Source organism: Achroia grisella, unplaced genomic scaffold (assembly GCF_030625045.1).
Source record: "Achroia grisella isolate CSIRO2021 unplaced genomic scaffold, CSIRO_AGI_Agris_v1 utg1459, whole genome shotgun sequence".
NCBI classification, from domain to species: Eukaryota; Metazoa; Arthropoda; class Insecta; order Lepidoptera; family Pyralidae; genus Achroia; species Achroia grisella.
Window position 1 is genome coordinate 216,137 of NW_026712635.1, and position 26,699 is coordinate 242,835.

General features: G+C 32.1%; 1 protein-coding gene across 1 annotated transcript in view; it reads right to left on the bottom strand.

Moving 5' to 3' along the window:
• Positions 1–3,382: 3,382 nt before the first annotated feature.
• Positions 3,383–26,699, bottom strand: part of LOC131855521 (transcription factor Sox-12-like) — a 97,770-nt gene continuing 74,453 nt past the window's right edge. Inside the window, exon 2 of the mRNA XM_059206797.1 lies at positions 3,383–5,842. Coding sequence (XP_059062780.1) covers positions 5,123–5,842 — 720 coding nt within the window. The 3' untranslated portion in view covers positions 3,383–5,122. The remainder of the gene's footprint in view (positions 5,843–26,699) is intronic.

Below are 26,699 nucleotides of genomic sequence, written 5' to 3' on the forward strand. Positions count from 1 at the left end.
AGAATAAGTATGTATCTTAAAATACAAATTCAATAATTTATACAACGAACGAGGATAGTAAAATAATAATGCGCTGGAACCCATTATCCTCGTATCAACTTATACATATACAAATTAAACCTCCTATACTATTGATGGACAAAAGATTTTTAATAAAATAATCCCTAACGAGGGTAACAATTTTTATTTCTTACAAGAGGACCGTGCCTTCACTTAAATCAAATCCTGATCTATATGTACAATATCATTGAACCAGTCAAGGAACGTTTCCTCGTGTGGTTTTGCGCCAAATTTTCGAGATTGTTTAGTGCTAAATCGAGATCCATCGGTAACGGCATCTAAGAGCTTCATAATTCTTTTTGGTATACATTGAATAAAACAAACTAATAAAAATCAGGTATCAATTATTCAAAGGCCACTTTGAAAACACTAGGTTCTTCTGTTCTGTTAAAACAACAAACATGTGGCAAGTGACAGATAACTTTTAAGAGACTAGACGAATCGGATCACACGGACGTGTGCTACGAAGGACTCCTAACATAACATTGTGGCCTTAACAAGTTTATTAACAAGATATTTACAAAGTCCAATGGAAAGTAATGGGAAAAGCATGGGGTAATGCGTGAGTGGTGTATCGTCAGTCGATGTTTGGTATACAGTTAAAGCCATGTATCAGCTTCGAAAGTAGGGGAAAATTTGGCATATATTACTTTATATATTTAATATAATACAAACTTGAAGCACACATAAATTTGAAGGTACACTTACGTGTGTACGTACAATTACCTTAACATTACTCGATAAAATTTAATGGACCATTTTTTTTTTTCAATAACTCTTGTTCCTAAACAATTTGTTCAATCAACGAATTTATTTACAATAAAAAAATTGGTATAACTTCAAAAATTCAAACTTCAACAACTTCCGGCAATGTTTCATGCGAACAAACCAATGGCTGAACGTCTGACCATTCACTAGACCTACATTAAAACATCGAATATTAATGAATGGTAAAACGTCCCAATGGTACAGTAATGGCAGATGATAGAACACAATTTTATGATTTACAATTTTTATGTTACAAACACACATGTTTTTTTTTGAGAAATTCCTTATTCAGAACAGAACTAAATCATGGAACGTAATTATATCCGCTATCACGCCTATAACACATTCATCTTTTGCTTAATTAATATCATTAATACCTATTATTGTTATTCCTATATTAGTTCCTTGATTCAGATTGTGCGAAGTTTTCGTTTGTTTAATCATTATCATTAAATTTATCAATATCAAATATCATTAAAGACCCAACTACTAGTACATCAACAACAAAATTTATTACTTTATAATTATATGAATCCACTACAGCTTGATGGTCATATGCAATACATGGGTTATCTTTATGGTTTAGCTTTATCATTTAGGTATAGACACCAATTAGATATCAGTTAAATATAACTACAGGTTACTACATGTTACATGAAATGTGCTCGAGAATTAAAAGGAAGTTTCGTTGTGTCTCAAAGTGAGAATGAAGGAGAACTGAAATCTTATATATTAGAAGATACTTATCAATTAAATTAACAATGGTGATAGATACATATAATACACAGACATATATATATTACGATCAATTTTTAAACATAACGAGAATATTATCAACTTTTCAGTTCTGTGAATATATCACTAACATATTAAATTGAATCGCATTTATATCTCTAACTTTACAAATGTATAATTTTATATTACAAGTAATATATATATATATTTATATTATATAATGACGATGCATTTATTTCTTATGATGACTCTTTTTGGATGATTTTCTACTTGGATGAGAAGCGATTCAATAAGCTTATGTAATGCAATATAAATATAGAATATAACATATTTATTTTTATAATATATACATATATATATATATATATACGTATTATGTTACAAGCTACAACAACTAACTGCGTCTTCTATGATAATTTGAGACGCATATAATATACCCTCTAATGATTCTCACAGTATCGCTTTATTTTGACTTTTTTTTTAATATAAACAGTATTATACTTATTTACATTCGTTATTTTAAATTTTAAACATACCTTCAAGTAATTGAAACAATTTAAAGGCTACGAAGGAAGAAAGCCTGTGACTATACGCAAAGGATCAAGTAATTAGGGGACAAGGAAGGCATTCTGTAACATTTTTATTGGGACTTTTTACATCTAAATTTTAAATGAAAACATTAAACCCTGATGATTCCAAACGTTGAAATACCACAACAAGAAGCGCTAATTACAACATTATAAATTCGATGTTGCCTTTATAAATACATTTAGGGGTTATAACACACTCCCCACTAATAAAAATTACTCTGTCGTAACAATTTCTACACGAGTTGGCGTAATTTTTTTGAACAATTACCATATAAATATATAAATTGCAAATACTTATGTTGGTTCAGCAGAACGTACAACCATTACTCTAAATGTAATAACATCTCTTTTATACAAAAAAAACGGCATATAATTGTGGCAAAAGTATAAATTTTATTAGCAGAGGAGATATTTAAACTACTTTGAGCTTCGATTATTTATATTGCTTTATATGTCGTTGAATTGAAGTATCTTACAAGAATATTGAGATTAACATATACAATGTAACGAAAGCAAACAAGATAAGTGGAGGAACATAATATTCCCTGAAATATATTCAAGAGAACTGCGATACAAAAGTTTCATAAGAACATTACCAACTCATAGAGTAGCAAAAAATTACGTTTTATTGTCAAAGTTCGAAAATATGGAGGGATATATTGCATAGCCAACGTACAAGATCTAATTGAATGAATTTCTATATATATCTACGGTCTGTTTTCATTGAAACATTTAATAAGCGAACGAAAGAAATAAAAATGCATATTCTGGCGTCGAAACATATCTTAGATGTACTTTACATTTCTCATCAACAGCATCTAATATCGACTACACGCTTAAAAGTATTTTGAGCATCACTAAAAATATATATAAGTATTATGAAATTTCATGTAGTTTATTAGGCACAAATTTATTTTTTTTTCCACTCAATATATATCGCTCTACTACACACAAGACAAATTACATATAAGGTCGCAATAATGTAGATAACACGTAGTTTATGCAATCATTATATTTTATAGACACTTACTAATTATTACACGAATTTTTTACATATATATTTATAAGAATATAATATAGGTAAAGCATTTTCTTTCCTTAATAATAGAGCACAACGGATCCCCTAATTTTAATTTAGGGACACAGAATATCTACAAATATGATTTCACAATCTGAAACAGTATATTTAAGGTTTCTTGAACTATCTTAATAATGAATGAGGTAACATTACCCCTAACTGACACATTTTCACTGAATTGACAGATTCTTTAGTATTTTTTAACAACATGTTAAACTTATGCGTTACTGTGGAAGTAATTGAATCTGCAATAGATAATTTTGAATCTTATATCGTTACAATTGAATCTACTGTTGCTTGTGAAACATTCGTTTTCCACAGTAACACAAAGTATCAAAAATACGTATTGATTTCCACAATATAATGGTAAGTATGCACAGTTATAAAAATTAAAAGATAGAGAGAAGCTAGCGTTGCTAAAACTAATCTACATACGCGATATCAGTCTCCACTAGAATCTTATAATTTAGAAAATCCATAAAGTAAAAATCACAGAGTTTGAATAGCAAAACATTTAAGTGAAACCGAACTTCTGCATGCCGATCCAAATATATTTCCCACCGTCCCGCAAAACTGTACTTTCCCATTATTGATATGTATCTTCTGTAGACCATTTGTATTGAAAATGTTAGCGTGAAGGCGTAAATAAAGTAAGAAGTAACAGTGTCCCATCACAACGATCCAAGTGCCATCATTACTATACAGATAATTTCGTACCTTACCATTGAAGAGATTAACCTTACCTACACATGCTAACGTATATTATATCAACTCGATACATCGAATCATAACGATGAACCCCTACCGTGACTAATAAATATTAATCTGAAACATGAAAAAGTCACGCATGCGAAGAATTCAGAAATGACATGAGGTTACACGCGTGACTTTCTCTCAAACTTTGGTAGTTCACAGAATAGGGGCCCACAATCCAATCGTGACGAACCTACTCGAAAATTCCGCACTCCGAAATTCTTGAAATGACATACCGATTAGCTTCCAACAATAAAATTAAATCGTGGACATATAAATCTACACGTGCACCAAAGTATAAAGTGGACTTACGTACACATTTAAACGCAAGACAAAAATGACTATATAACCTAATCTTATTTTTCTATTCCAATCTAAGCCATTTGAAAATAAAATGTAAGTGATTCTTAAATTACAAATGTTAATAAAGTAAAAAAGGTTTGACATAGAAATTGCGAACTTACTATTTTAAATGTACTAGAAGCCAAGTCGAGTAATGTACAATTAGAGAATACGGACGCGACAACGCGGTGCGATGCAGCGAGCGGGAGCCCCAGGATGCGTTGTACTAAAACGCTCGGGCCATACATACGAGCTTAAGGCTCACTTTAAAAAAATCGGTCCGAGAGAAGTCGTACAACGCCTACAGGAGCCTCTGACTGACCCGTGGCTTACTAATCAGGCGACGGAGTGTAGACGGATTATTTACTGAAATGCGTCTGAGACGTGCCGTTTGGAAATCACCCATACTGTAATAAGTAAATCAAACAAAAGCAACACGATAAAACGAGAACCAACTCACAGCCTATGTTAAACCCGATGCGTTTCCGAGTGTGACGTTGAAGCGTCGCCTATTACAACGGAATTCGATCTACGAAACTAATCAAGAAATTAATAGAACTGAAGGAGAATTCGACCGACCGGTCGATTGACATTAAAATTAAAATTTTCACCCTCGATCCTTATTAAATAACTTTGTACATTGAATCCAAAAATCGACACGTCATTTTGGATGTAGGCACTCTCTAGGCGGGCGGCGAGCGGTCGCCGCGTCGTCGGCCTCCGGTTGGCGGCTCTTTGGCCGACCGCATGAGATCAGTGGAAACGGCCGGCGGCGGCCCTAGCGGCCGGCACCGGCCTACGACGGCGTCAGGAACGACGAGAACGTGTTGTCGTCCCAGTCGCTCGCTACACCGATGTCGCTCAGCATTTCGGATACGTCTGGCGTGCAAGAGAACTCAAAGTGTGATCCTGACGATGACGACGCCGTTTCAAAGGACTCGATGTCGGTCAATGCTTCAAGATCGACTTCGCAGTCCGTTGGAAGCGGAAGCAAGTCCGTGATGGAGTACAGATCGGAGAGATCGGACGGATCTCGACGACTGCTGTCCTCGTAGATGCAGGCGGATTCTGGAGAATCGGGTGAGCCAGCTGGTGATGCCGGCAACGGCTGAGGTAATGGTATTTCCATTGGAACACTTGGAACGCTAGGTATGTTTGAAACGAGTCGCGTTCGTCGTCTTGAAACTCCTCTGTTGTTATTTGAGTCAGCCCTCTGCTTGCGTTTCTGTTTGGTGATAGCTCCGGAGCGCTGGGCTGGCTTTGCTGTTTTCTTGCGAGGTCTGTATTTGTAGTCAGGGTACTCTCGCATATGTAGCTGCCGCAACCTCTCTGCTTCATCAATAAAGGGCTGTCGCTCTTCATCGTTCAATGTTTTCCAAACGCGTCCCAAGTTCTTTGAGATTTCCGCGTTGTGCATATCAGGTGTCTGTTCGCATATTTTCCTGCGTTCGATCTGAGACCAGACCATAAACGCGTTCATAGGCCTTTTTATGTGGTTTGGATTGTTCTTCTTGGTCTGTGAACAAAAGATAAATATCCGGTTAGTTGAGGTCGACTTCTAAATTGACATCCTTATAGCTAAGTGAACACACAACTATAAAATAGATTTACGTTCGGAACAGAGAATCAGTGTTATCAGTATAATTGTGGAGACTACAATTATTATTTCAGGCATGTCCGATTCACTGGCTCTGGCAAAGAGCAGGCTATATTGAATTAGTATGCATGACATTGCACCATTAAGTCTGCGGCCTTACTATTAATGACATTGTTATCATCGGAATTATTATTACTACAAACAACTTGAATTATAATTATTCTAATAGTTCCATTACGGAAAATTTTACGTAACTGGCGTAGGTTGAATGCACGGCTCGTAATCTAAATCGAGTTCATTTGGTTAGCGTTACTCGTGGCCCAATTTTAATTCTATTTCAACTGATCTACTAAAGCCATAAAAAGCTCGAGTGTTCTCTCGAAGTGCAGTAAACACTTCCGCGTTTCCATCCAATGCTGAGAAACATTGCCTAATGATGTCTTTAAGGACAGTGGCAGTCATTATCGAAACGTGTAGGAAATACTAGGGCATTGACATCCCAATACAACAATCGTTTAACCTTCTTTTCCTTTATATCAAAAAGGAAAGCCATACAGGAATTAGATAAGAGTTTCTATATTCGACAAAATGGAAAGCATATTTTCGTGGTTTAGCCAGAGGGAAACTTTACGGCCCACTATCTGCGGAGCCGTTTTACGTAGAATCATAAAAACAACACCGCGCTGTAAGAACATAAGCGAATATTCTCCTTTATTATTCAAATCTTACTTTCGCTAAACTTTGCTCGGGCGGTCCCTGTGGAAGCGGCGAGGGAAAAAACCGCCTCGACTTTATATTTTTTGTTCGTCTTATTTATATTCAGGACAAAAAAAGGGTTTGTCAGATGGCAACTAAATCAAGTTCGGAACGCCCACTCGGAGTCTCAAGGTGAACTAAATAGAGGTAGGCAGTTTTTTGCACCGCCACGAAACATATCCAGGTTACCACTTATTATTATTAAGGTTTTTTGTTGGGCCAATTTGTTTTGGACTACAATCTAGACTGCAATGGCTGTGATGCGAGTAGATTAATCACGTGTTTGTATGCAGCTTTTTTATAGTGATGACTAACCGTTTATTGTTGCCATGTTGTATTTTATCGATAAAGTCACCTTTAAATGTTTTAAATTGGTTTAGATTATTTGATGATATCGAATTTGTAAAACTTTGTATATTATAATATGTAGGTAGTTGTTTGATATAAATGATATAAGTGTAAATATAGGTTCAATCGTTTTATATCGTATATAAAACAGACAATTCAAAAGCAACTAAGTAAACAAGAATTATTGTCTATTTATTCCTACGTACTAATATACAAAGCTTATAAATATTTGATTAAATGTTTATAGCATAATGAAGCTAACGTCATATTGTTTAGCATTGTAGCCTTATCCATTGATTTAAGCTGTATTAAAAATAATACATCAACATAACATAACATAAATGTAAAAAAATATGCAGGCTTTGAATCTTATTTGGTATAGATAGGCATATCTTATCATACACCAACAAATACAATACCGGGAGTATTCAACTCAACTGAAGTGAGAAACGTAATACATAATAAAGTACATTCAATTAGACTTTAAAAAAGAATGTTCGTATAAAACAGTAAGAGCACTGCAACTATAAAATGTCTCCTTAAAATACATCAGGATATTAAAACGAGAACTAATAACAATGTAGAAGATGTTAATAGAAATCTCTTGGACTCGACGGAAAGACTTAATAAAGCGCAAGATGTCGAAAAATTCCAATCTATATTCTCAAACGAAAATTGCTTCAATAATAAGGGTCGGGATTAATAAAAAGCAAGTTTCATATCTGCTATTGTAGCTCATTATTCGCAAACAAAAGGTGCTGGGACCTCATCTGGGCCCGCACTTGGCTTAATACAAAAGGCAGAGTAATCGTCTCTTTTGTTAGATGAAGTACTAAATGTTGGATATCGCCGTTTCCATTTGTGGGCCTCCTTCATTTTAACTTACTGAGATCGTTGCAGCTATCGTACAAGTTTTTGCGTCTTCAAAATTGTAAAGAAAATATCTTTTCTCTTATTTCAAGGAATGATTGTTGGATAAATCATTTATTTGCGTCTTCCGCATGTGAAGGACGCAGTAAAAGAGATATAGGTAACAACAACATATAACATGATTAAAGAAGTAATACGGAACAAATTATTGACAATGCCAGTAGTTTAGTTGAGTTGTAATGTAAGTAGACTCTTTAAAAGCATCTATATCACACTATTTGGTAAATCAGCTTGCCTCAACTCTGGAGATGGATCCTAAAGTCCTAAAAATCCAGACCCAATAGTATTATATAGTATAACTGTAAGTTAAAATGCAAAATCACCACTGGATTCGGACTAACCAATAATATCATCTACATATGTACATATATGATTTTGAGCAACCAAGGACGCAACAAACATTTTTATATGAAATACTAAATTTATTTATAGATGTACCATAAACTTTAACACTACAAACTACACATAATGATGTTGTAAATTTAAATAAAGATCACTATATTATCAACAATTACATATTCATAATACATGCTTCCGTTATTAAACCTGTTCTGCGGAACTATACTAGTTTAATAAATATGAAAATCTCTGCGGAAAACATACGACCGAATCTCGCCATAGGAAGTAATTACTCTATTAAATCATCTCTAAAAACACCTTATCTCAAAGTGACCTCAGTAGGTTGCGAAAATTGCGGAATCGAAGCCGTACACACACGCTTTAACGACGCGGAAACCGACATTTTAACCTTGTAAAGAATCGATACGAACCATTCTAACTCATATCCTTTATACATGACAAACGCTAATTCTATATTGAATTGGACTATCAAAATCAGTATTTTGAAATTATACTCATCAAGGGCTCAGTAAAATTGACATAGAGTATTGACTATAAACATGCAATGTTGTAGATATAAATAATGTAACATTACATGAACATGTTCCCTTTTTAATATTACATGTTACATTAGCAATTATAGGTAATGCTCGTTTTTATGTTGTCATAATTACAGGTGAAAGCATTTTGAACATGGCGTTCTATTTTTGAAATTGTAAGACTTTGGCTCTTACAATTGTAAAATAAAACTCACACTTACCACGTTTGTATTTAGAGTTATATTTGTGCAAGTGATTTTGATTTATACCTTTCAATATTCGGATTTTGGTCACAAAATCCGAACATTTGATTTTCGAATTGCACGGTAGCTTGAAATGATTTTGATTTGTGCATTTTAATTTTGAACGAACGCTGAGCATCTGATTTTAGAGTCGTACCGTAGTGTGACAATCATTGTGATTTATGCATATCAATTTTGACCGAAGTGTGGTATTCTATTTTGACCGAAGTGTGGTATTCTATTATGACCGAAGTGTGGCATTCTATTTTTAAGTGCATTTGGAAATTGCCGAATGTTGGCATTATTTCGAGATAAATATACAAACGGCACGTGTCTCGTGTGGTGTTTCTGTTTGAGCATTTATTATTGTGTACACGTACCGACAGTAGACCACAAGGGCATCCAGTTCTCTTCCTGGATCTGTAACCGACTGTTACTATCAAGTAAACGTTTCAGTCATGACAATCCATCATCCATTATTGTTTATAACATAAAATCTAGAAATAGATATTACTACTACAGTATTTGATAGTCATACTATAAAATTTAAAATGTGTTAGCACATGTAACCTCTTCTTGCATAAAAGCCATAAAATTATTGTAGTTATAAAGAAATAAAAACTCCTTTTTCTATCTGTCAACAAGTTAACGTTAATTTTAAAAACAAATAAATTTGTTCTTTTTTTTAACAGATAGAAAAGAAGTTTTTTATTTCTATATATTAGGTTGTTCGGAAAGTAATTTCGTTTTTTCCTGACTGAGGACTGAGCACTCAACTTCACACATAAGCCGTATAATTTTTATATGCTTTGAGAGCTCATATAGCAAGGCTTGTGTGTGAAAAATTACAATTAATTCTACGCAGTAGTTTTTGGTTGGTGCCCTTTTAAATGTGGAGAGCCATAAGCAGCATTTTCGATATATCTTACTGTTTTACTACAGAAAGGTCAAAAATGCTGTTCAAGCGAGAAAGAAATTGACCGATGTGTGTGGAGAAGGTGTGTGAACAGTACGCCAGATCCAGAACTGGTTCGCTAAATTTCGATAAATTTTGATGTCGAAGATGCACCACCCTCGGGAAGGCATAAAGGGGATAAATTTGAATAAAATAAGTGTGCTAATTTTAAATGTTCAATCACATATTAAAGTTTTATTAGGAAACAATTTCTAGTACAACTAAAAATTGTTTTATTTTACATCCATTCTATAATTACATAAATAAATAAAATTAGCACACTACTATGATAAAAATACGAATTAGACGCAACTACAATAATATATGCGTGTACACAATGAGATATTACCTTATTACCGTTTATGCATATATAGTTAAAAATACTATAATTGGACGAGGAACTCTTATACTTCCTAGCAATAAATTTTACAATATTTGTCGTGACGTAGTGCGGAAACTATAGATAAACACGAGTGTCAAACTAGTATTGGACATCAGCAATTGACAGTATCGAGTTTGCTTATAATCTATCAATGTCCAGATTAATTGCATTAGAAATCTAGAAATCTAGATGCAAAATCATGATGCATATAATTAAACATTAATTTATTAGTTATTGATGAGAAGGTTAAGATATGTCATTATACTAGCTGTGCTCGCGGTTTTACGCGTAAAATTTATAGTATAGGTATTATTCTGATGTATAAGCTATGTTACTGTAAAGTTTCAACAAAATCAGTTGAGTAGTTTTTGCGTGAAAGAGTAACAAACATTGATGTAACCATGCATAGTCAGAAACTTACGTGTTTATAATATTAGTAAGTTGTTATGTTTGTTAAGAATTGAATATAATGGAGTGACAAATTAAAGGATTTTTTAATAAACGTACTATCATTATTTCTAAGAATAATAACTTTTGTATGCTTCATAATAAGGTCGATAATAAATTACAGAATTATAGTATTTTATAAGATGAATATCGTAACATGAAGTACTATTTTGTAGTTGACAACCCAGAATATTATTCACATTATTCTAATTATCTATTTTAAAAAAGTCTTGCATAAATCGTAAATACACATAGAACGTCGTATACTATTTAAATTATAACCGTTTACGGTTTTTTCCTTAACCATATAAAAAGATAGCCTGACCTTCTAGCTAGACTAGGCAGTCACGATAAAGTTTCTATAACAACGAAGTTTTATTGCTGTTATATTACCACAAATAGAATAGAAATAGAATTGTATTAAATTTAAATGTCTCAGATATTGTGGATATGTTATATGTTAAATAAGCGGATAGAGAAAGCCGGTACGAGGAAGTGAATATAAATAGCATATCACTGAGGGATTGTCACATGATATAGGGATGTGCTGTACACATAAATATTTACCGTTTTATTACCGGTAACCGTTATTTTTCATTATGGCAACACTAGCTGTGACCGCAGTTTCACACTCATGAAAATAGCCTATGTGTTATTCTAATGTATAATCTATGTTATTGTTAAGTTTCTTCAAAATTTATTTAGTTAGTTTTTGCGTGAAAGAATAACAAATATTCATATAAGAATACTTTCTAATTTATATCTTATTCGTAGAGGTCATAAAGCTGATTTTTAAATAAATTCAAGTCATATTTCGATAAGAGATTATGGTAGGTTATTGTCTAGATGTCTCTCTGTCTGTTTGTTCTTGCTGATCTCTAAAACGGCTCGACCGATTTAAACGGAACTTTCACTCGCAGATAGACAATTTTATAAGGAGTAACTTAGGCTACTTTTATTTATTTTAATTGACAAATTGACGAAATCGCGTGTATTAGATAGTGAGTACTAAATACAATTTAAACCTATTATTATTTTACATAGTGGATATTATTTTTAGGCTATAAATATCAGTGATCTCACGAGATCTGATAACAGATACAGATAGATCAGATGCTTATCACACAAGTGTGTTATTTGTATTTGACGTCTACAATCTGAAATGTTCAATGTCACGATGACCATAGACAATATTGTTTATGATCATTATAGAATTATTATATTAAATTTAGAACTTTTTAAAATTATTAATTCATTTAAATAAATCTTATTTTTATTCTTAATTTCACTGCACTTGGTACATGTATTATACATATAAACCTTCCTCTTGAATCACTCTATCTATTACAAAAACCACTTCAAAATCCGTTGCGTAGTTTTAAAGATTTAAGCATACATAGAGACGGACAGACAGCGACAGCGACTTTGTTTTATACTATGTAATATATTTGTCCGCGATGGACTCCTAAATTGAACTGATTGTAAATTTGATTTGCACATTGTGTGCAATTTGATCCAACTTGAATGATAGGATAGCTTACATCTCAATTTATAGTCGCAATGTTATTTTATTCAAGAACCTTAGCCACAGCAACGCGTGGCTCTGCTAGTTTTAATATAAAAAACTTGATGTTAATAAGCGACTAAAATATCCTACATAAATGATTTCTGATTTGATATGTCTATTGCCATTTCTTCAGTGTATTCCCTAGCTTGTCGATATATCGATATATCGACATTTGACACTAGTCACAGCCCTAGGAGTCACGATTCTCTGCGGGCACACATGACCTTTTCTAAGCTACGTATATTTTGACCCCTTTCGTCATAATCGCCTATTCATATGAGCACACGAGGTGAATTTTAACACCAACCTATATTGAGAGCCGTGCGTGTGGTTGGTACCTAAGTATGTTAAAGCTAAATTAATGACAAGCGTGAGTACACTGATATATTGTTGTTGATGTTTGTATGCCTTTAGCGTTCTTTACACATATATACTATACAACTTCACGACTAAAATCCCGAATGAGGTAGGCAGAGGTATGTCAAAGATGACATTTTTGAATTTGAATGTGTTGAATGATATTGAAGTTACCGATGTTTATATTACCAAAGAGTTAGTGAAGAATAAAAATAGACATATTTTTATGTCGGCCGGATTTGAACTTACTCCCTTTGTAGTTTATAGAACAAGGTAATAGTCCGCTGTACCACGACACTTTTTGTATTATATTATTTTTTTATATTACGTAGGTGGCAAAGCATACGGCCCATCTGATGGTAACCGTTTCCTATGGAAGCCTGAAACACAAGGGGTATAAAACCCTTAAAAACCCTTCTTGAAAAACCCATACTGTAATAAAAAAAATCTCGACAATAGTAAAATATTTCTCAATACCAATGTATCCCTATAATTTAATAGGTAAGGTTAGATTGACTAGTAGTGCCAACATATAAGGCCAACCGGTTGCCAAATAGTGTAGCGCGTTTTTAATTCTAATGCACAGATTAATAAGTCCCGTTAACACAGATACTTACTTTTGTTAACCTCACTATTTATAAAGGCGAGCTCCAAATACGGCTTCAAACTGATATCAGATATGTATACGTATAACAAAACAGTATTGTAAGTTAAACAATAATAATCTCCTTCCATATTCGGCGATACCAAATTGGTATACAAACTGACAAATGGATATCGATTTGTTTGTCCACCGTGTAATAACAGACGTAGATTTGGCCTAGCCCGTTTGTTAATACATATTGCTTTCACAACGCAATGATGATATTTGGTGCGCTATGCCACCAATTAGCATTATATTTAAGTATTTGACAGTACCTTCATAAAACGGATATTTTCTTTTTACATTTAAAACATTGACCGTTAAAAATTATTTAAATAATTCCTTGGCTGTATGAGCTGAGTGCTTTTGCCTCTCGTTGAAATGGGAAAAACCAAACCAAAAAAAATGTACAGTTCCAAAAAGAGACAGTATTCTAAATAAAAACAAAATACTGATAGTATGAAAAGAAACCCTCAACGCATATTAAAAAGACATATTATAAAGTGACAATCGATAACCCGCTAAAAATTATTTGAATAATTCGAAAATCGAAAACATTCGAAATTCAAAATTAAATTTACAGAAATTCAGAAGCAGAGCCGAAAAATAATATCCCGCTAAAAATTATTTGAATCATTTCAAAAAAGAAACCATTCGAATTTTAAAAGTTTGATCATACATTAATTTATAGAATATCAGAAGTAGAGATCTTGGATTAAAAAAATTAATATTGGTTGAATAATTTCCCGCGAAATATTATTTCAAAATTAAAAAAAAAAAGAGACATTCGTAATTCAAAAATCGTACATGCTATTGTACTAGTGCAAAATTATTGTATCCCTTTTTAATATTAATAATTAAACTCCAAAAGATTTATGACTACAATATAAATTATTTAAAAAATAAGAAATTGACAGAAGATTCATGTCATGCAATTTTTACCCTACCCTTCATTTTTTTAAGCTACCGCCCCTTCATACTGATATGCATATATTATACATATAAACCTTCCTCTTGAATGGCACTCTACTTATTGCTACAAATTGCATTAAAATCCGTAGTTTAAAAGATCTAAGCGAACAGACAGCGGAAGTGACTACATTTTATATAAAGATTAGGTTACATTTTATTATCTATATGAGCTACGGTCCATAGATAGATCTGTACATATTGTAACAATATCTCAAGGTCCAAACTGTCTTTCTATCAAAAATGGAGTTATTAAATTATAAAAAAATCTTTAACGAACGTGATGTTACACGGAAGCCTTGGCCCACATGTTTCGCTGGTTGATTTCAAAGGTTTAATACAAGTATATAAAAATTATTGTATTGTCCGATAATGTAGCTCACGTATTATGCTTGAACGTGGCGATAGACACATTTTTTATGATTATTAAAGAACAATAATAAATGACCATAGACATTTTTTTTTTGGTTCAGTTTTTCCCTTTTTATGGAAAGGCAAAAGGACTCAGCCCATACAGCCAGTGTGACCATAGACATACGAGTTCGATCGACAGTCTGAAAATGACAGAAGAAACTGCCATAATAAATTTAAAAAATAAAAGTCTTTTGCGACAATTATTTCGACTTCAACCGGAAGTCAACTGGGTGAAGAAACATAGTAAATTTATTAATTTCCCGTATAAAATAGTAGTCAAAAGTTTAAAAATAATAAACATATATGTATAATATAAAGGGTTGTAACGAGTTGAAAGGGGTCACTATTTCACGCGGACGAAGTCGCGGCCGCAGCTAGTGTTGACATAAATATATATATTAGTATATCTTGTATGTAATAGGCACAATACTAATTTAATGATTCTTGAGGAAGGTTGAATTTTAATATGTAAAGAAAAAAATCTCCTTGAAAACTAAAATTGGCCCAAAAGCACTAATCTAGGCTTGAAATTGTCTAGTATTTTTATAGTTTTTTGCTACGTACATTGTTCTCATCGGTGGTGACGTCAGACCGCTATTTTTGTGGCTTAATGACCGTAAAAACAGAAATGCAGACGGCAAACGTTGCAAAATTATACAAACAAACTAACAAGACTATTCTTCTGGACTACCAGACATTTCTATTAAATACATCACATTTTTTCGGAATAATCAACCCCATACAATACGACAATTTACAATGTATGCACTTTTATTTTTGAAACAATTTTAACGATTCTTTTTTTAGGCGACGTCATTTTCAAACTTTTTGATTTCACAATACCAATCTAATGATTGGTATGGATTTATGTACTAATTAATTCAAATGAAAAATATATTGCTGGTTTGTTTATATATATAAATGAATCTGTAAAACTATCCAATAGTTTTACAGATTAATTTATATATATATATATGGATTTTAGATAAAATTTTGTTTTTTCGTGCAATGAACACGTAACTGTAAACAAAGCAAGTAAATATTAAATATTTTTCTAGAAATTATAATATTACTATAGAAATATCTTTTAATCAGTGTAAACAAGTATCAATCAATAAAATAGTCGAGTAGTAATAATATACAGTATTGAATTCAAAACTAAAATGTTCAGAAATGTTTAGCTGCTAAATCACTGGCTACTAAAATAGGCTGAATAGTTTGTGGCCGTAGCCTGTTGGAAAGGACGCGTAAAAAAATAAAAACGATTTGACGTTTCCTTTAAAACATTTTTGATATAAATTTCATATAAAGGAAAATATATATCGTAAAATACATTTGAAGGCTTTAAATGTGATTGAATTGAATTGAGTCCCAGGGAAATAACCTTTTAACACGCCTCCTGGTTATTTCACTCGTAAGACCTTTTGTTTGAAAGCGATATTCAATTGTTTATTCATTAAAATTTATGCACGTTTTCAACTTGCACGGTATCTTTTTACAATGCCAATCTTGTTGTGTAAACAAATAAAACCCCAAATGTTTGTTCGACAAACGAGTGTAGTTTGATGGTATTTTTGGTCAAAGACCGAGAATTATTTTCACCTTCCACGATTCTTGTGTTACATTATAAACAACCTATTTACTTTATATGACGTTGACAATCAAGTACAGTGACTTTCCCGGGCACCCGCAATACTAAAGGCACAGATTAACATTACACGAATCGTCATTTGCGCGCACAGAGTAACTTTTTTCGCGCGCTTCCCGCGACGCCATTGTACAACAGTAAAACAATCATTTTACACTGCCGTAAAAATCGAAATAGCAACCAAAGATTTTATTTGCTGGGTAAATGTTAAAAAATAATTATATTTATTCTAAAAATAATATTTTTCGTAATATTTATTTGAAAAACAATTTCCATTCGTTTCGATTATATTGACATGGGGTTACTGAACCTATAGACAGCTCGCTGTCAATGTATGAGATATTAATACGTGGATTTTTTTACTTTTTGTTACAAATAAGATTATTTTTAGGGTAAAAATAACATGTACTTATTTTTGTGTTTCGTTTAATATTTTATTGGTGACAGTAGAGGTCGTCGCCATATTACATTTATAAAAAAATATCTATGAGAAATTTGATGACATTTGTATTCTTAGAGTGGGCAAGTACCCTTCTGATAATATAACCTAAAAAGAATATCTATTCAACTAGATTTGATTTGAAATATTATTGTAAAATAAAAATTAGTTGAAGAGTTTACAATTTTTTTTTAAGGGATGAGGCTCTTGGAGCCATAGTTATATTCTCGATTGGTCTGTCTTTATCATTGTCTATGCATTAAATGGGATATTATATATTCCTAGACCTATTTTAGACAGAGTGAAAACAAGGTATCAAGGTATGAACCTTGTTTTTACTCTGTCTAATATAAGTCTCTAATCATCTCCAATAATTATGTATAATTACTTTTCATTACGACAAAATTAATTCAATAATGAAATCGTATTTATAGATTGTTATTGCCTGTCATTTTACGTTCGGTTGAAGTGACGATAATTGCCTAAAATATAGTGATTATAGAGCGAAATTTCTGTAATATTGTAGCAGCCATTTTGGTTTTAAGTTATATTATTTTGTTTTGTATAACGGTAATAAGCTTTCGTTGTCTATTAAGTTTTAATATTTCATAGAGTTTTATTATGACTCAATTAGTTTAAGTAAAGTAGTCTGTATGAATTATTTTTGCTGATAAGCAGCAACAACTGAAGTTTTCAAAAGTATATTTAATAGATCACGTGACTGCTTTAGAAATTCTTCTAGAATTTCTATTTTCTTCTATCAGTGGCTTTCTGTTTTGTGTACTTTTTTCTACTATCCTAACCCTATACATGTTGGAAGAAGGGTATTATTAGTAATGTGTACCAATAAACCATTCTTAGGGATGTACCATCGCGGTTCATCCTGGAGACCTTGTGATAAAGTATTTGTGAATTTGCCACCATGTGGTAGTTACCACCTGACCTGACCTCATTCCTCATCTTATCATCTTCACTGGTGCCCCGCGAGAGTAAACCCTTAGTGCGGGCGGGTGCACCATTCCAATATCACAATTTTTTTCTGACTACTATAATGCCGTTGACCCCAGCTTGCTTTTACAGCTTCACCAGACAATAAACCTAAACCTCCCCTGGTGTGTAAACCGTCAGCGCAGGCGGATGAACCATTCCAATATCATCCATTAAAAAACCCTATATATACCAAGTTAGGTACCAAACTACGGATATACCCACAAGGGGCGTGTCTAAAGTATAAGATAGTACTTAATAACTTTTATCTCAGCATTAAACGGTCGCTGCCGGCGCATATTTGACCTTGCCAAATGATCAGCATCATCTCGGGAACGAAGATCGCCTCAAGCGACCATTCGTAATATATGTACTGGTATGCTTAATACGTAGGTATTACGTTAGAAGTGAAACTATTATGTTTTATATTTAGATGGTTAATGACGATAAAATATAGGCTTTATTTACTTGTATATTTTTAATACCAATGAAAAAAGTTAATGCAAACCAGGTATAATGAAAATTATGTAAAAGCAAAAGTAGTTAATAATTATTTACTATTTTCTTTCAATTATATATTTTGTAGGTACAATATTGCTGTGAGCGAAGGGATTGTATTATTATGCCGGTAAATGTAATTAAGGAAATACGGTTTTTAGGAAGAAATGATGTATTTCATATGTATCGAAAATAAAGCATAAAAAGAAGAATGACAGAATAATCTTTTTCTATATAAAATAATAGACAATAAAAACAAAATACATAAAAAGGTTAGTCGTATACAGTTACATTATGTGTATATTTGCCCCTTTTTTTTTAATTGATTTTTTTTATCCCCTGGCGATCTTATCTTACGTCTAACTGAAGATGACTATCCATCATGTTTAATCAATTAAAGGGACTATTACATTATCAAAATGTCAAATCCAAAGTACATAAACAATTCCTTATATGTTTGTATAATAATAACTTCGATTCATTAAATAATTGTAAGTGTATAATACTATGGAAATTATGTAATTTATTTAATTGTAATTATTAGTTTTTTTTTCTTGTAATAATTGTTTCCTTATATATTATTTTATTCCTTACAGATTAATTTACATCTCAAATGCATAATATTATCAGGGTATATATATTTTATTACGGGGTTTAGTTTAGTACTCTGTGCTAATGAGTCCTGTAGTACTGTGACCTGCACAGATCTATTGTGCTCGACCGTTTTTTGAATTTGCTACCTAGACCCGTCAGGGACAAGAATTGAAGGATATTCTTAGGTGCAATGGTTTTTATCTCCTCAGGATAGAGTGTGTGTAAACTTTCCAAAGGAGATATTACGTTTATGCATGAGATAACAGAGTAACAATACAGTCAACGATACCTACGCAGGAATAAAAAAGTAGCCGATTTTTATGACTTTTTTTTACTCTCAATATTTTTTTGAGAATTGCACTTAGCTATTTTTAATGTAATATAACTTCAAACTAGTGCTACCTAATCTCTAGTCATTTCCTTACCCAGCATTTAATGTAACTAGTGGCTTGTAAGGTTTCATGGAATATTCTAGTATTAGTGTTAAATATATAAATATTACATAACATTAGAAAATGTATGGGAAAGTGCACGCCACAATCCAGTTTACTCAAGTTTCACTCGAGCTAAGTGGTTAATAATCGATAATAGCCGGGTTTCAAGTTCGATTCTCGTTCAGCTCACGTTTCTAACTTGACCTAGTAGTGTAAATGGCGGTTTTATCAAAGTTTTAATTTAAGTTCGTGGTAATTCAGTAACTAGTACTATTACCTGTAAAGTGTAGCATATTAGGATAATATCACAGTGGGCGTAACGCTAGCCAGGCCTAGTATATTTCTGTTTCGAATTTCCTGCTTTATTCATCACTTATTACATTCTAGTTATAAAAACCGTGTAGACATATATACTATGTTTCCATTACTACTTAAGTTTGAAAGAAAAAAAAGGCACTATTTCATTAAAAAATAAAAAATTAGTACGTTCGACTCTATGCATTTTCCTGTTCCATTCACATCATGGGGTAATAATAAAAATTATATTTAGACAAATTGTCTATATCAATTAATAGGGTTGTCATATTAATAAATAATAATCATAAAACCAGTGTTGCCCTACAAAAGTTACAACAATAAATAAATAAAATGCCAAAATGGCGGATGCAAAATATCATTACAGTAAAATTTATTATTTTGGAAGATAAATTGGATGGCGGACTGGTCGTGATTTCCTGAATGTAATGTATTCGAGCGGAGCCAGCGCTGGCTTCGAAGGCTGTCATAGAATATACAACGGACAGATATGACATTTGCATTAAATATATCCAGTAGTAGAGTCGCATGTAACGCAGTTCGAATTTCGGGTCTAACCATTTTGAAGTCAAGGAATTTTACAAGATTTGAAGCGACAATTATTATGTAATACTAATATTTTTATATAATATATATATAATAATTTATAAATACAAAAGTGGCTGTCGATCTGTTTGTTTGTTGGATTGGATCTTAATATTGAAGACGTGTACGTTCTATAAATAAAAATTACCCGAAATCGCGGTCAACAGCCAATACAAAATAGAAAGTTTGTGCATTGTTTATGTGCTTATTGTTATTCAATCTAAACAATTTTCGTTTATTGAATTTGATAATAGAAAATTAGAGTCGTATACTTTATATTTATATACATATAATTGTGTTATAATCTGACGTTGTATTAAAGAAATAATCCTTGAATTACTTATAATACATAAGTAATTACATCATCATTACATAGTATAAAGTCACAGTCGCTGTCTGTCCGTTCCAATGTATGCTTAAATCTTTAAAACTACGCAACGGATTTTGAAGGGGTTTTTTTTATAGATAGAGTCATTCAAGAGGAAGGTTTATATGTATAATACACATACACCCAAGCGAAGCCGGGGTGAGTAGCTAGTAGTATATAAAATAAAGTCGCTTTCGCTAACAGTTCCTTTAGATCTTAACTACGCAACGGATTTTAATGCGGTTTTTAGCTGTAGATAGAGTAATTCAAGAGCAAGGTTTATGTGTACAATACATGCGGGTAAACTAACTTAGTTTCTAATTATTTTTTTAATTAGTCACTGGCTATTTAGTAGCTAGTTTATAATTAAAAAAAAAGATAATACTAATGCTTCTATAAAATATATATTGAAATTTTTCCATTTTTAAAATTAATAACTATCTTTTACTCTGAGAGACAATACCGTGTAGGTAGGCCATTAATTACAACGGGCCCTATCTATTTAACTGATTATTGTTCGTCTCACGTACAACGCGTCTATGTGAGTCGACTACCAATACTCGATTTTTTATGCCCAACATTGCTATGTTTATTGAATCTTGTATCGAGTGATCAGACTCTGTGACTCGCAAAATGGTGTAGGTAAAAAATAAATACACACGGTAACTACTTTTAACATGTGGTCGTTTTGATCTTGATGTTTATTCTGGGAACATTATGATTACTAGTCTGTAACTATACATTTATACATATAAATAAAATTGCAGTGTCTGTTTGTAATATTGAAATAACCGTATTTTACTACATGCATATGAATATAAATACGGTACATACACCAAAATAATATTTTTTACTATTTTTGTCTGTCTGTCTGTTCCGGCTAATATTTGAAATGACTGGACCGAATTTGACGGGACTTTTCTTTTAGAATAATAAAGTTATATATAAAACTAGCTATTAGGTACTAGGTATTAGGTAATAATTAAAAAACATTATGTATAATAATAGTAATTTGAATAGGTTTAATTTAGTTAAATTTTCGATATTAAACTAGTAAGTTTATCTATCTTTATTCGGGTCATAGAATAATCAATATAATATTGCCATGTATAAACAAACATACTTGTTCAAACACAGTACATAATGATACTATTTGTATTCTAAATCAACACGGCAATCTAAATGACTTATCTGCCTGCCTCATTAAGATTAAGACAGATATTACAACGGATCTGTTTGTATTTATTATTATATCTACAAAACTAGTCACATATCTCGACTACGAATGTAGAGTATTTCTATAAAGTCCTATAAATATAGGAATATATTAGGACATATATACATATTAATACAGCGCCTAACTATGTTTAGGTTTTAGGTACAAAACAACTGATGTAAATAACACACACATTTTTTGTAAATACATACATAATATACTTAGAAAACATCCAGACCGAGACAAACAATCATACTCATGAATACAAAAGTGCAACGTGCGAGGAATCGAACCCGGGACCATTGAAAATAAACCGCAAGACCACCGTAATTTAAACAACCAGAAGAATTATTTTTACTAATTGACCTGAGTAACTTCTCCAGTCAAACAAAATAATTTTTCCCGTTTTTGTAATTCTCCATTAACGCTCAGTTCTTATTGGTCATAGCGTGATGTTATACCTGTAGCCTTCCTTGATGAACCAGCTTTCCAACATTAAAAGTTTTCAATTCGTAACAGTAGTTTCTGAGATTACCGCGTCCAACCAAACAAACAAACTTTAGCTTTGCAATATTAGTATAGATTTGGTTTTTTTTTTGTACTATGGTGGTAGCAAATAGCATTTCAACTGATGGTAAACAGCATACCTTAGCCGCTTTTGATCTTGTCAAAAACAAACATATTTGAATGTTATTGAAGTAGATATGGAAAATCCATTTTTAAAAACAAAACCAAATCTAATCTAAACACGAATTAACGATTTAATAATAATGATTGTTTATATCTATGAAAGAAAATTTAGATGAGATTAGATGGGCGATATTATTTTGTTTTACAATTACCGCGATAAAAATTATTAAATAAAAAATCAAATAAATTATTCTCATGTCATATTTCTTTACAATTATTAACCATCCAAATTCGACGACCACACATTTGACGACCTCGATGGTCTAGCGGTCTAGCACACCGCTTTACATCCGATGGTCGCGGGTTCGATTCCTCACACGGCACAAACATTTGTAATCATGAGTATGATTGTTTGTATCGGTCTGGGTATTTTCTATGTATAATATGTATGTATTTACGAAAAAAAAATATCTATGTATTTGTATCAGTAATCTAGTACCCATAACACAAGCTTCAGCTAGCTTAACTTGGGTCTAGATGGCGCTGTGTGAATTGTCCTGAGATTATTATTATTACATTCATACAGAATATTTTATTTTATATTTTGGGCTATTCTGGGCTATTGTCAGGTGGAAAGACCTACACTGCCTAGATCTCTTGTGTTAGCCTTTTTTTAAAGTTCTCTACCTAGACCCGTCAGGGACAAGAATTGTAGGATATTCTTAGGAGCGATGGTTTTTATCTCCTCAGAAGGAGATATTTCGTTTATGCATGAGTGTGCTGCAACCACATAGGATTTGTGGCATTTCCTATATTCTCTTCCTTTATGTAATTACTATCTACTCGCTCCGACTTCGCCTGGGTGTACATGTATTATACATATAAACCTTCTTCTTGAATCACTCTATCTATTAAAAAAACCGCTTTTAAATCCGTTGCGTAATTTTAAACATTTAAGCATACATAGGGACGGACAGACAGCGACGGCGACTTTGTTTTATACTATGTATATTTCATTCATCTCTTTAGATGAACATAACTACAAGAAGCGATCAATGTACGTTATTTGTCCTATAATAATTCAAATAAATTGACATATTACAACAATGACTGTTAGAGTAAACAGGTATATATTGAAAACATCAGCAGAATCGTATAGCATCCTTTCAGAGCAATACTTGAGGAGTTTTCAAAACCTTTTCCCATTGCAGTGTGTCCCGGACAAAATTCAATTTGTCCCGGACATTATATTGCGTCTCTTTCACTTTACATTCACGTATAAATATATATAAATATAGGGGACTGTCCATGTATTCAATTTTATGAGTACGATGCACTACATTCAGTACTGCAAGATATTTTATATTTCACTTGTATTTCATTTATATTACATCTGCGAACAATATGATCTCTCAGATTGTAAATGGGTTTGGGATATAAAATTGTTGTTATTTTATTATATGTATATTTATGTTCATTAGGTGCATCTACCGTTTTCTTATTCAAATTCGAATTCCAAAATCATTTATTCATGTAGGACATTTTAGCCGCTTATGAACGTCAAATTTGTTACATAATAATTTTTAATTTTTACCCTCCCGTCCAGTTTAGTATATAGATCCAATCGTGAAGAACTGGCATGAAACTCAACTGAATTTTTTTTTAAAAGCGTTATTACATATGTACTTTGTCTAGCTAAAAGTAGTTTGGAGGAGATTGCTTAGCGAGAAGACGCCTTTTGTTTATGTATACTACTGTAATTATATTCTGAATTTAGGCTACTGGAACCCGATGATTAATCAGGTGGTCCTGATTAATCATCGGGTTCCGATGATTCTGCTGGGAATCACACTCTAACGTAACACCTATACCACATCTGTTCATAGTCTTCGACTGATTGCAGGATGGACACAGACAAAAAATTCTTTATCTGGTGCAGAGGTAAATATTTTCTTATTCGATTAAAATCAATATTTTTTACTATTCAATTTATTAAGTGCTGTTATATCACTATTTATTAAAGTAATCAAATCTGAGGTACCACTTGACAGAAGTCAAGGTATCCCTTCAGATAAAAACTATATATAATTTAAATAGATATTTTTGATTTTTTATTTATAAGACTATGAAACTTTTCATTCAGATATGCAATGAATACTAACATCGTTTCTTATATAAATATAATAAAACTGTACAATTTATTCATAAAACTATACGTAGCATAGCGAAATGTATTTCATTGCAAACTATAAAAAGATATAAGAACTAAAGCATTGAATATTTCACGCGGTAACACATTAGCGCTGCGAAAGTGCAAAAACAGACCGAAATGGTGGCTCGGCTTGAATTATTCCCAGTAATAAATCCAAAGTTATGAATATAAAGAACAAACAGTGCAGTCATAATGCAATTTGCAATATCATTACCGCAGCACCGCGGTGCGGGATTAACGTCACTTGCAAACAAACATCTTCCAAGGAGCGAGCATTGTGAAACTTGCAAAAGTCTTCAAGTTATAAGTGAGTAGTCGAAAATGTTAATTTGAGCGCACGAAAATTATTTCGCAGCTTCCGATTATGGCAATTTAAATGTACTGGAAATAATATATTTTCTTATTAAATTGATGTTGCCATATTTTTTTATATTAGATGACGGCAATCCATCTGTTGGTTAACAGTTTGGCTTAGATAGTTAATAGTAAGTAATTAATTAGTTATTATAAGATAAAAAACTAATATAATGATTTTGATATACACTAATATATTGATAATCTATTACTAATACTTATTGACTTTAAACCGATTGTTATCAACACTAATAATAATAAGATTATTATAGGTACAAATCTGTTCGAATCTTTCTACGTTTAATTTTTCTATTGCAGGCTATTTTTCTTACAGGACGTCGAAACCTTACTTGTACTTATTGAAGACATAGTTATGAATAAACTGCAAAAATATTACTTCAATATTTCTAATAGAAATGCTGCAGCTAACTTTGGAATAACACCTCCATGGCTGGCAAACTTCGTTACAGTATTTCAACACAATCCGAGAATTCTACATGCGTAATAAATGGCATTATTATCATAAAGCAAAGTATGGCATAGAGTTGGAATTTTCTACCTCATAAAACATCAAGACTTTGTTGATCCCCAGTCTGGATTCTCTTTGTAAATACTTGGAGTCTTCGCCATTGAAGTAGGGTCGGCAAACTTTTCATTTTAAAATAATAGTTCGAATTGTCGTGATTATCAATTTGTATTAATTTTCCGCACATCAAAATTCAAGAGTGCAAGATGGGCCGAAGACATCACGAAGGTGGTCGAAGCTGGATGGATACGGAAGGCGGAAGATCGCACTTGGTGGAAGTCTTAGGGAAAGACCTATATTCAACAGTGGATAGACACAGGCTGAAATGATGATGATGATGATGACTTCAAAATTCAGACACTTCTTTATTCAAATAAACTTTAATTGAAGCACTTTTGACTTATACTTATTTCTTTTAATCTACCGCTCATTCGGAAAACTCTCATCACAAGAAGAACAAGCAACTTGCGTGTTGCTCTTTTAAATAATTGTTGTAACTTTACATTTTCAAATTGAAATGTGTGAATACAAACTACCGACTAGCACTAATTCATTAGAGTCAAAATATTAAATACACAATGAACTTGTTAAGTAACTGATAAGATTAAATCAGTCGTAGTGATTAGAGCAGATCAATCAGAACAAGCCCATTTGATTTAGGAATAATTTTAAGTTTTGCCCCATAAATATAATCATTCATATACAATAAGGCTTAATACATCATTCTATCAAAATCATTGCAGTTTCATATCCGCTTATACAGACAAACATTCATCAACATAACACATTTTTTACAATTTGATTGAACATGCAAACTCTTCAACCGTTACCATAATGTAGCCATATTAAGCATATAAATATATAGAATTAAATCATCTTGACACTGCTTCTTCTAGAAATCTTGGCTTATTAATTTAATATGTGTAAAAAATCGTTACTTTCTGTTAGTCCATAATAAATTATTTATTTTTATGCATATTAATGGAGCTGTCATAATTAATGGTAGATTTCTGTGTCTCGATATTCTATTTGTTCACCAAAATTAAACATATTAATATATTATTGCAAATTATACTTTATTGC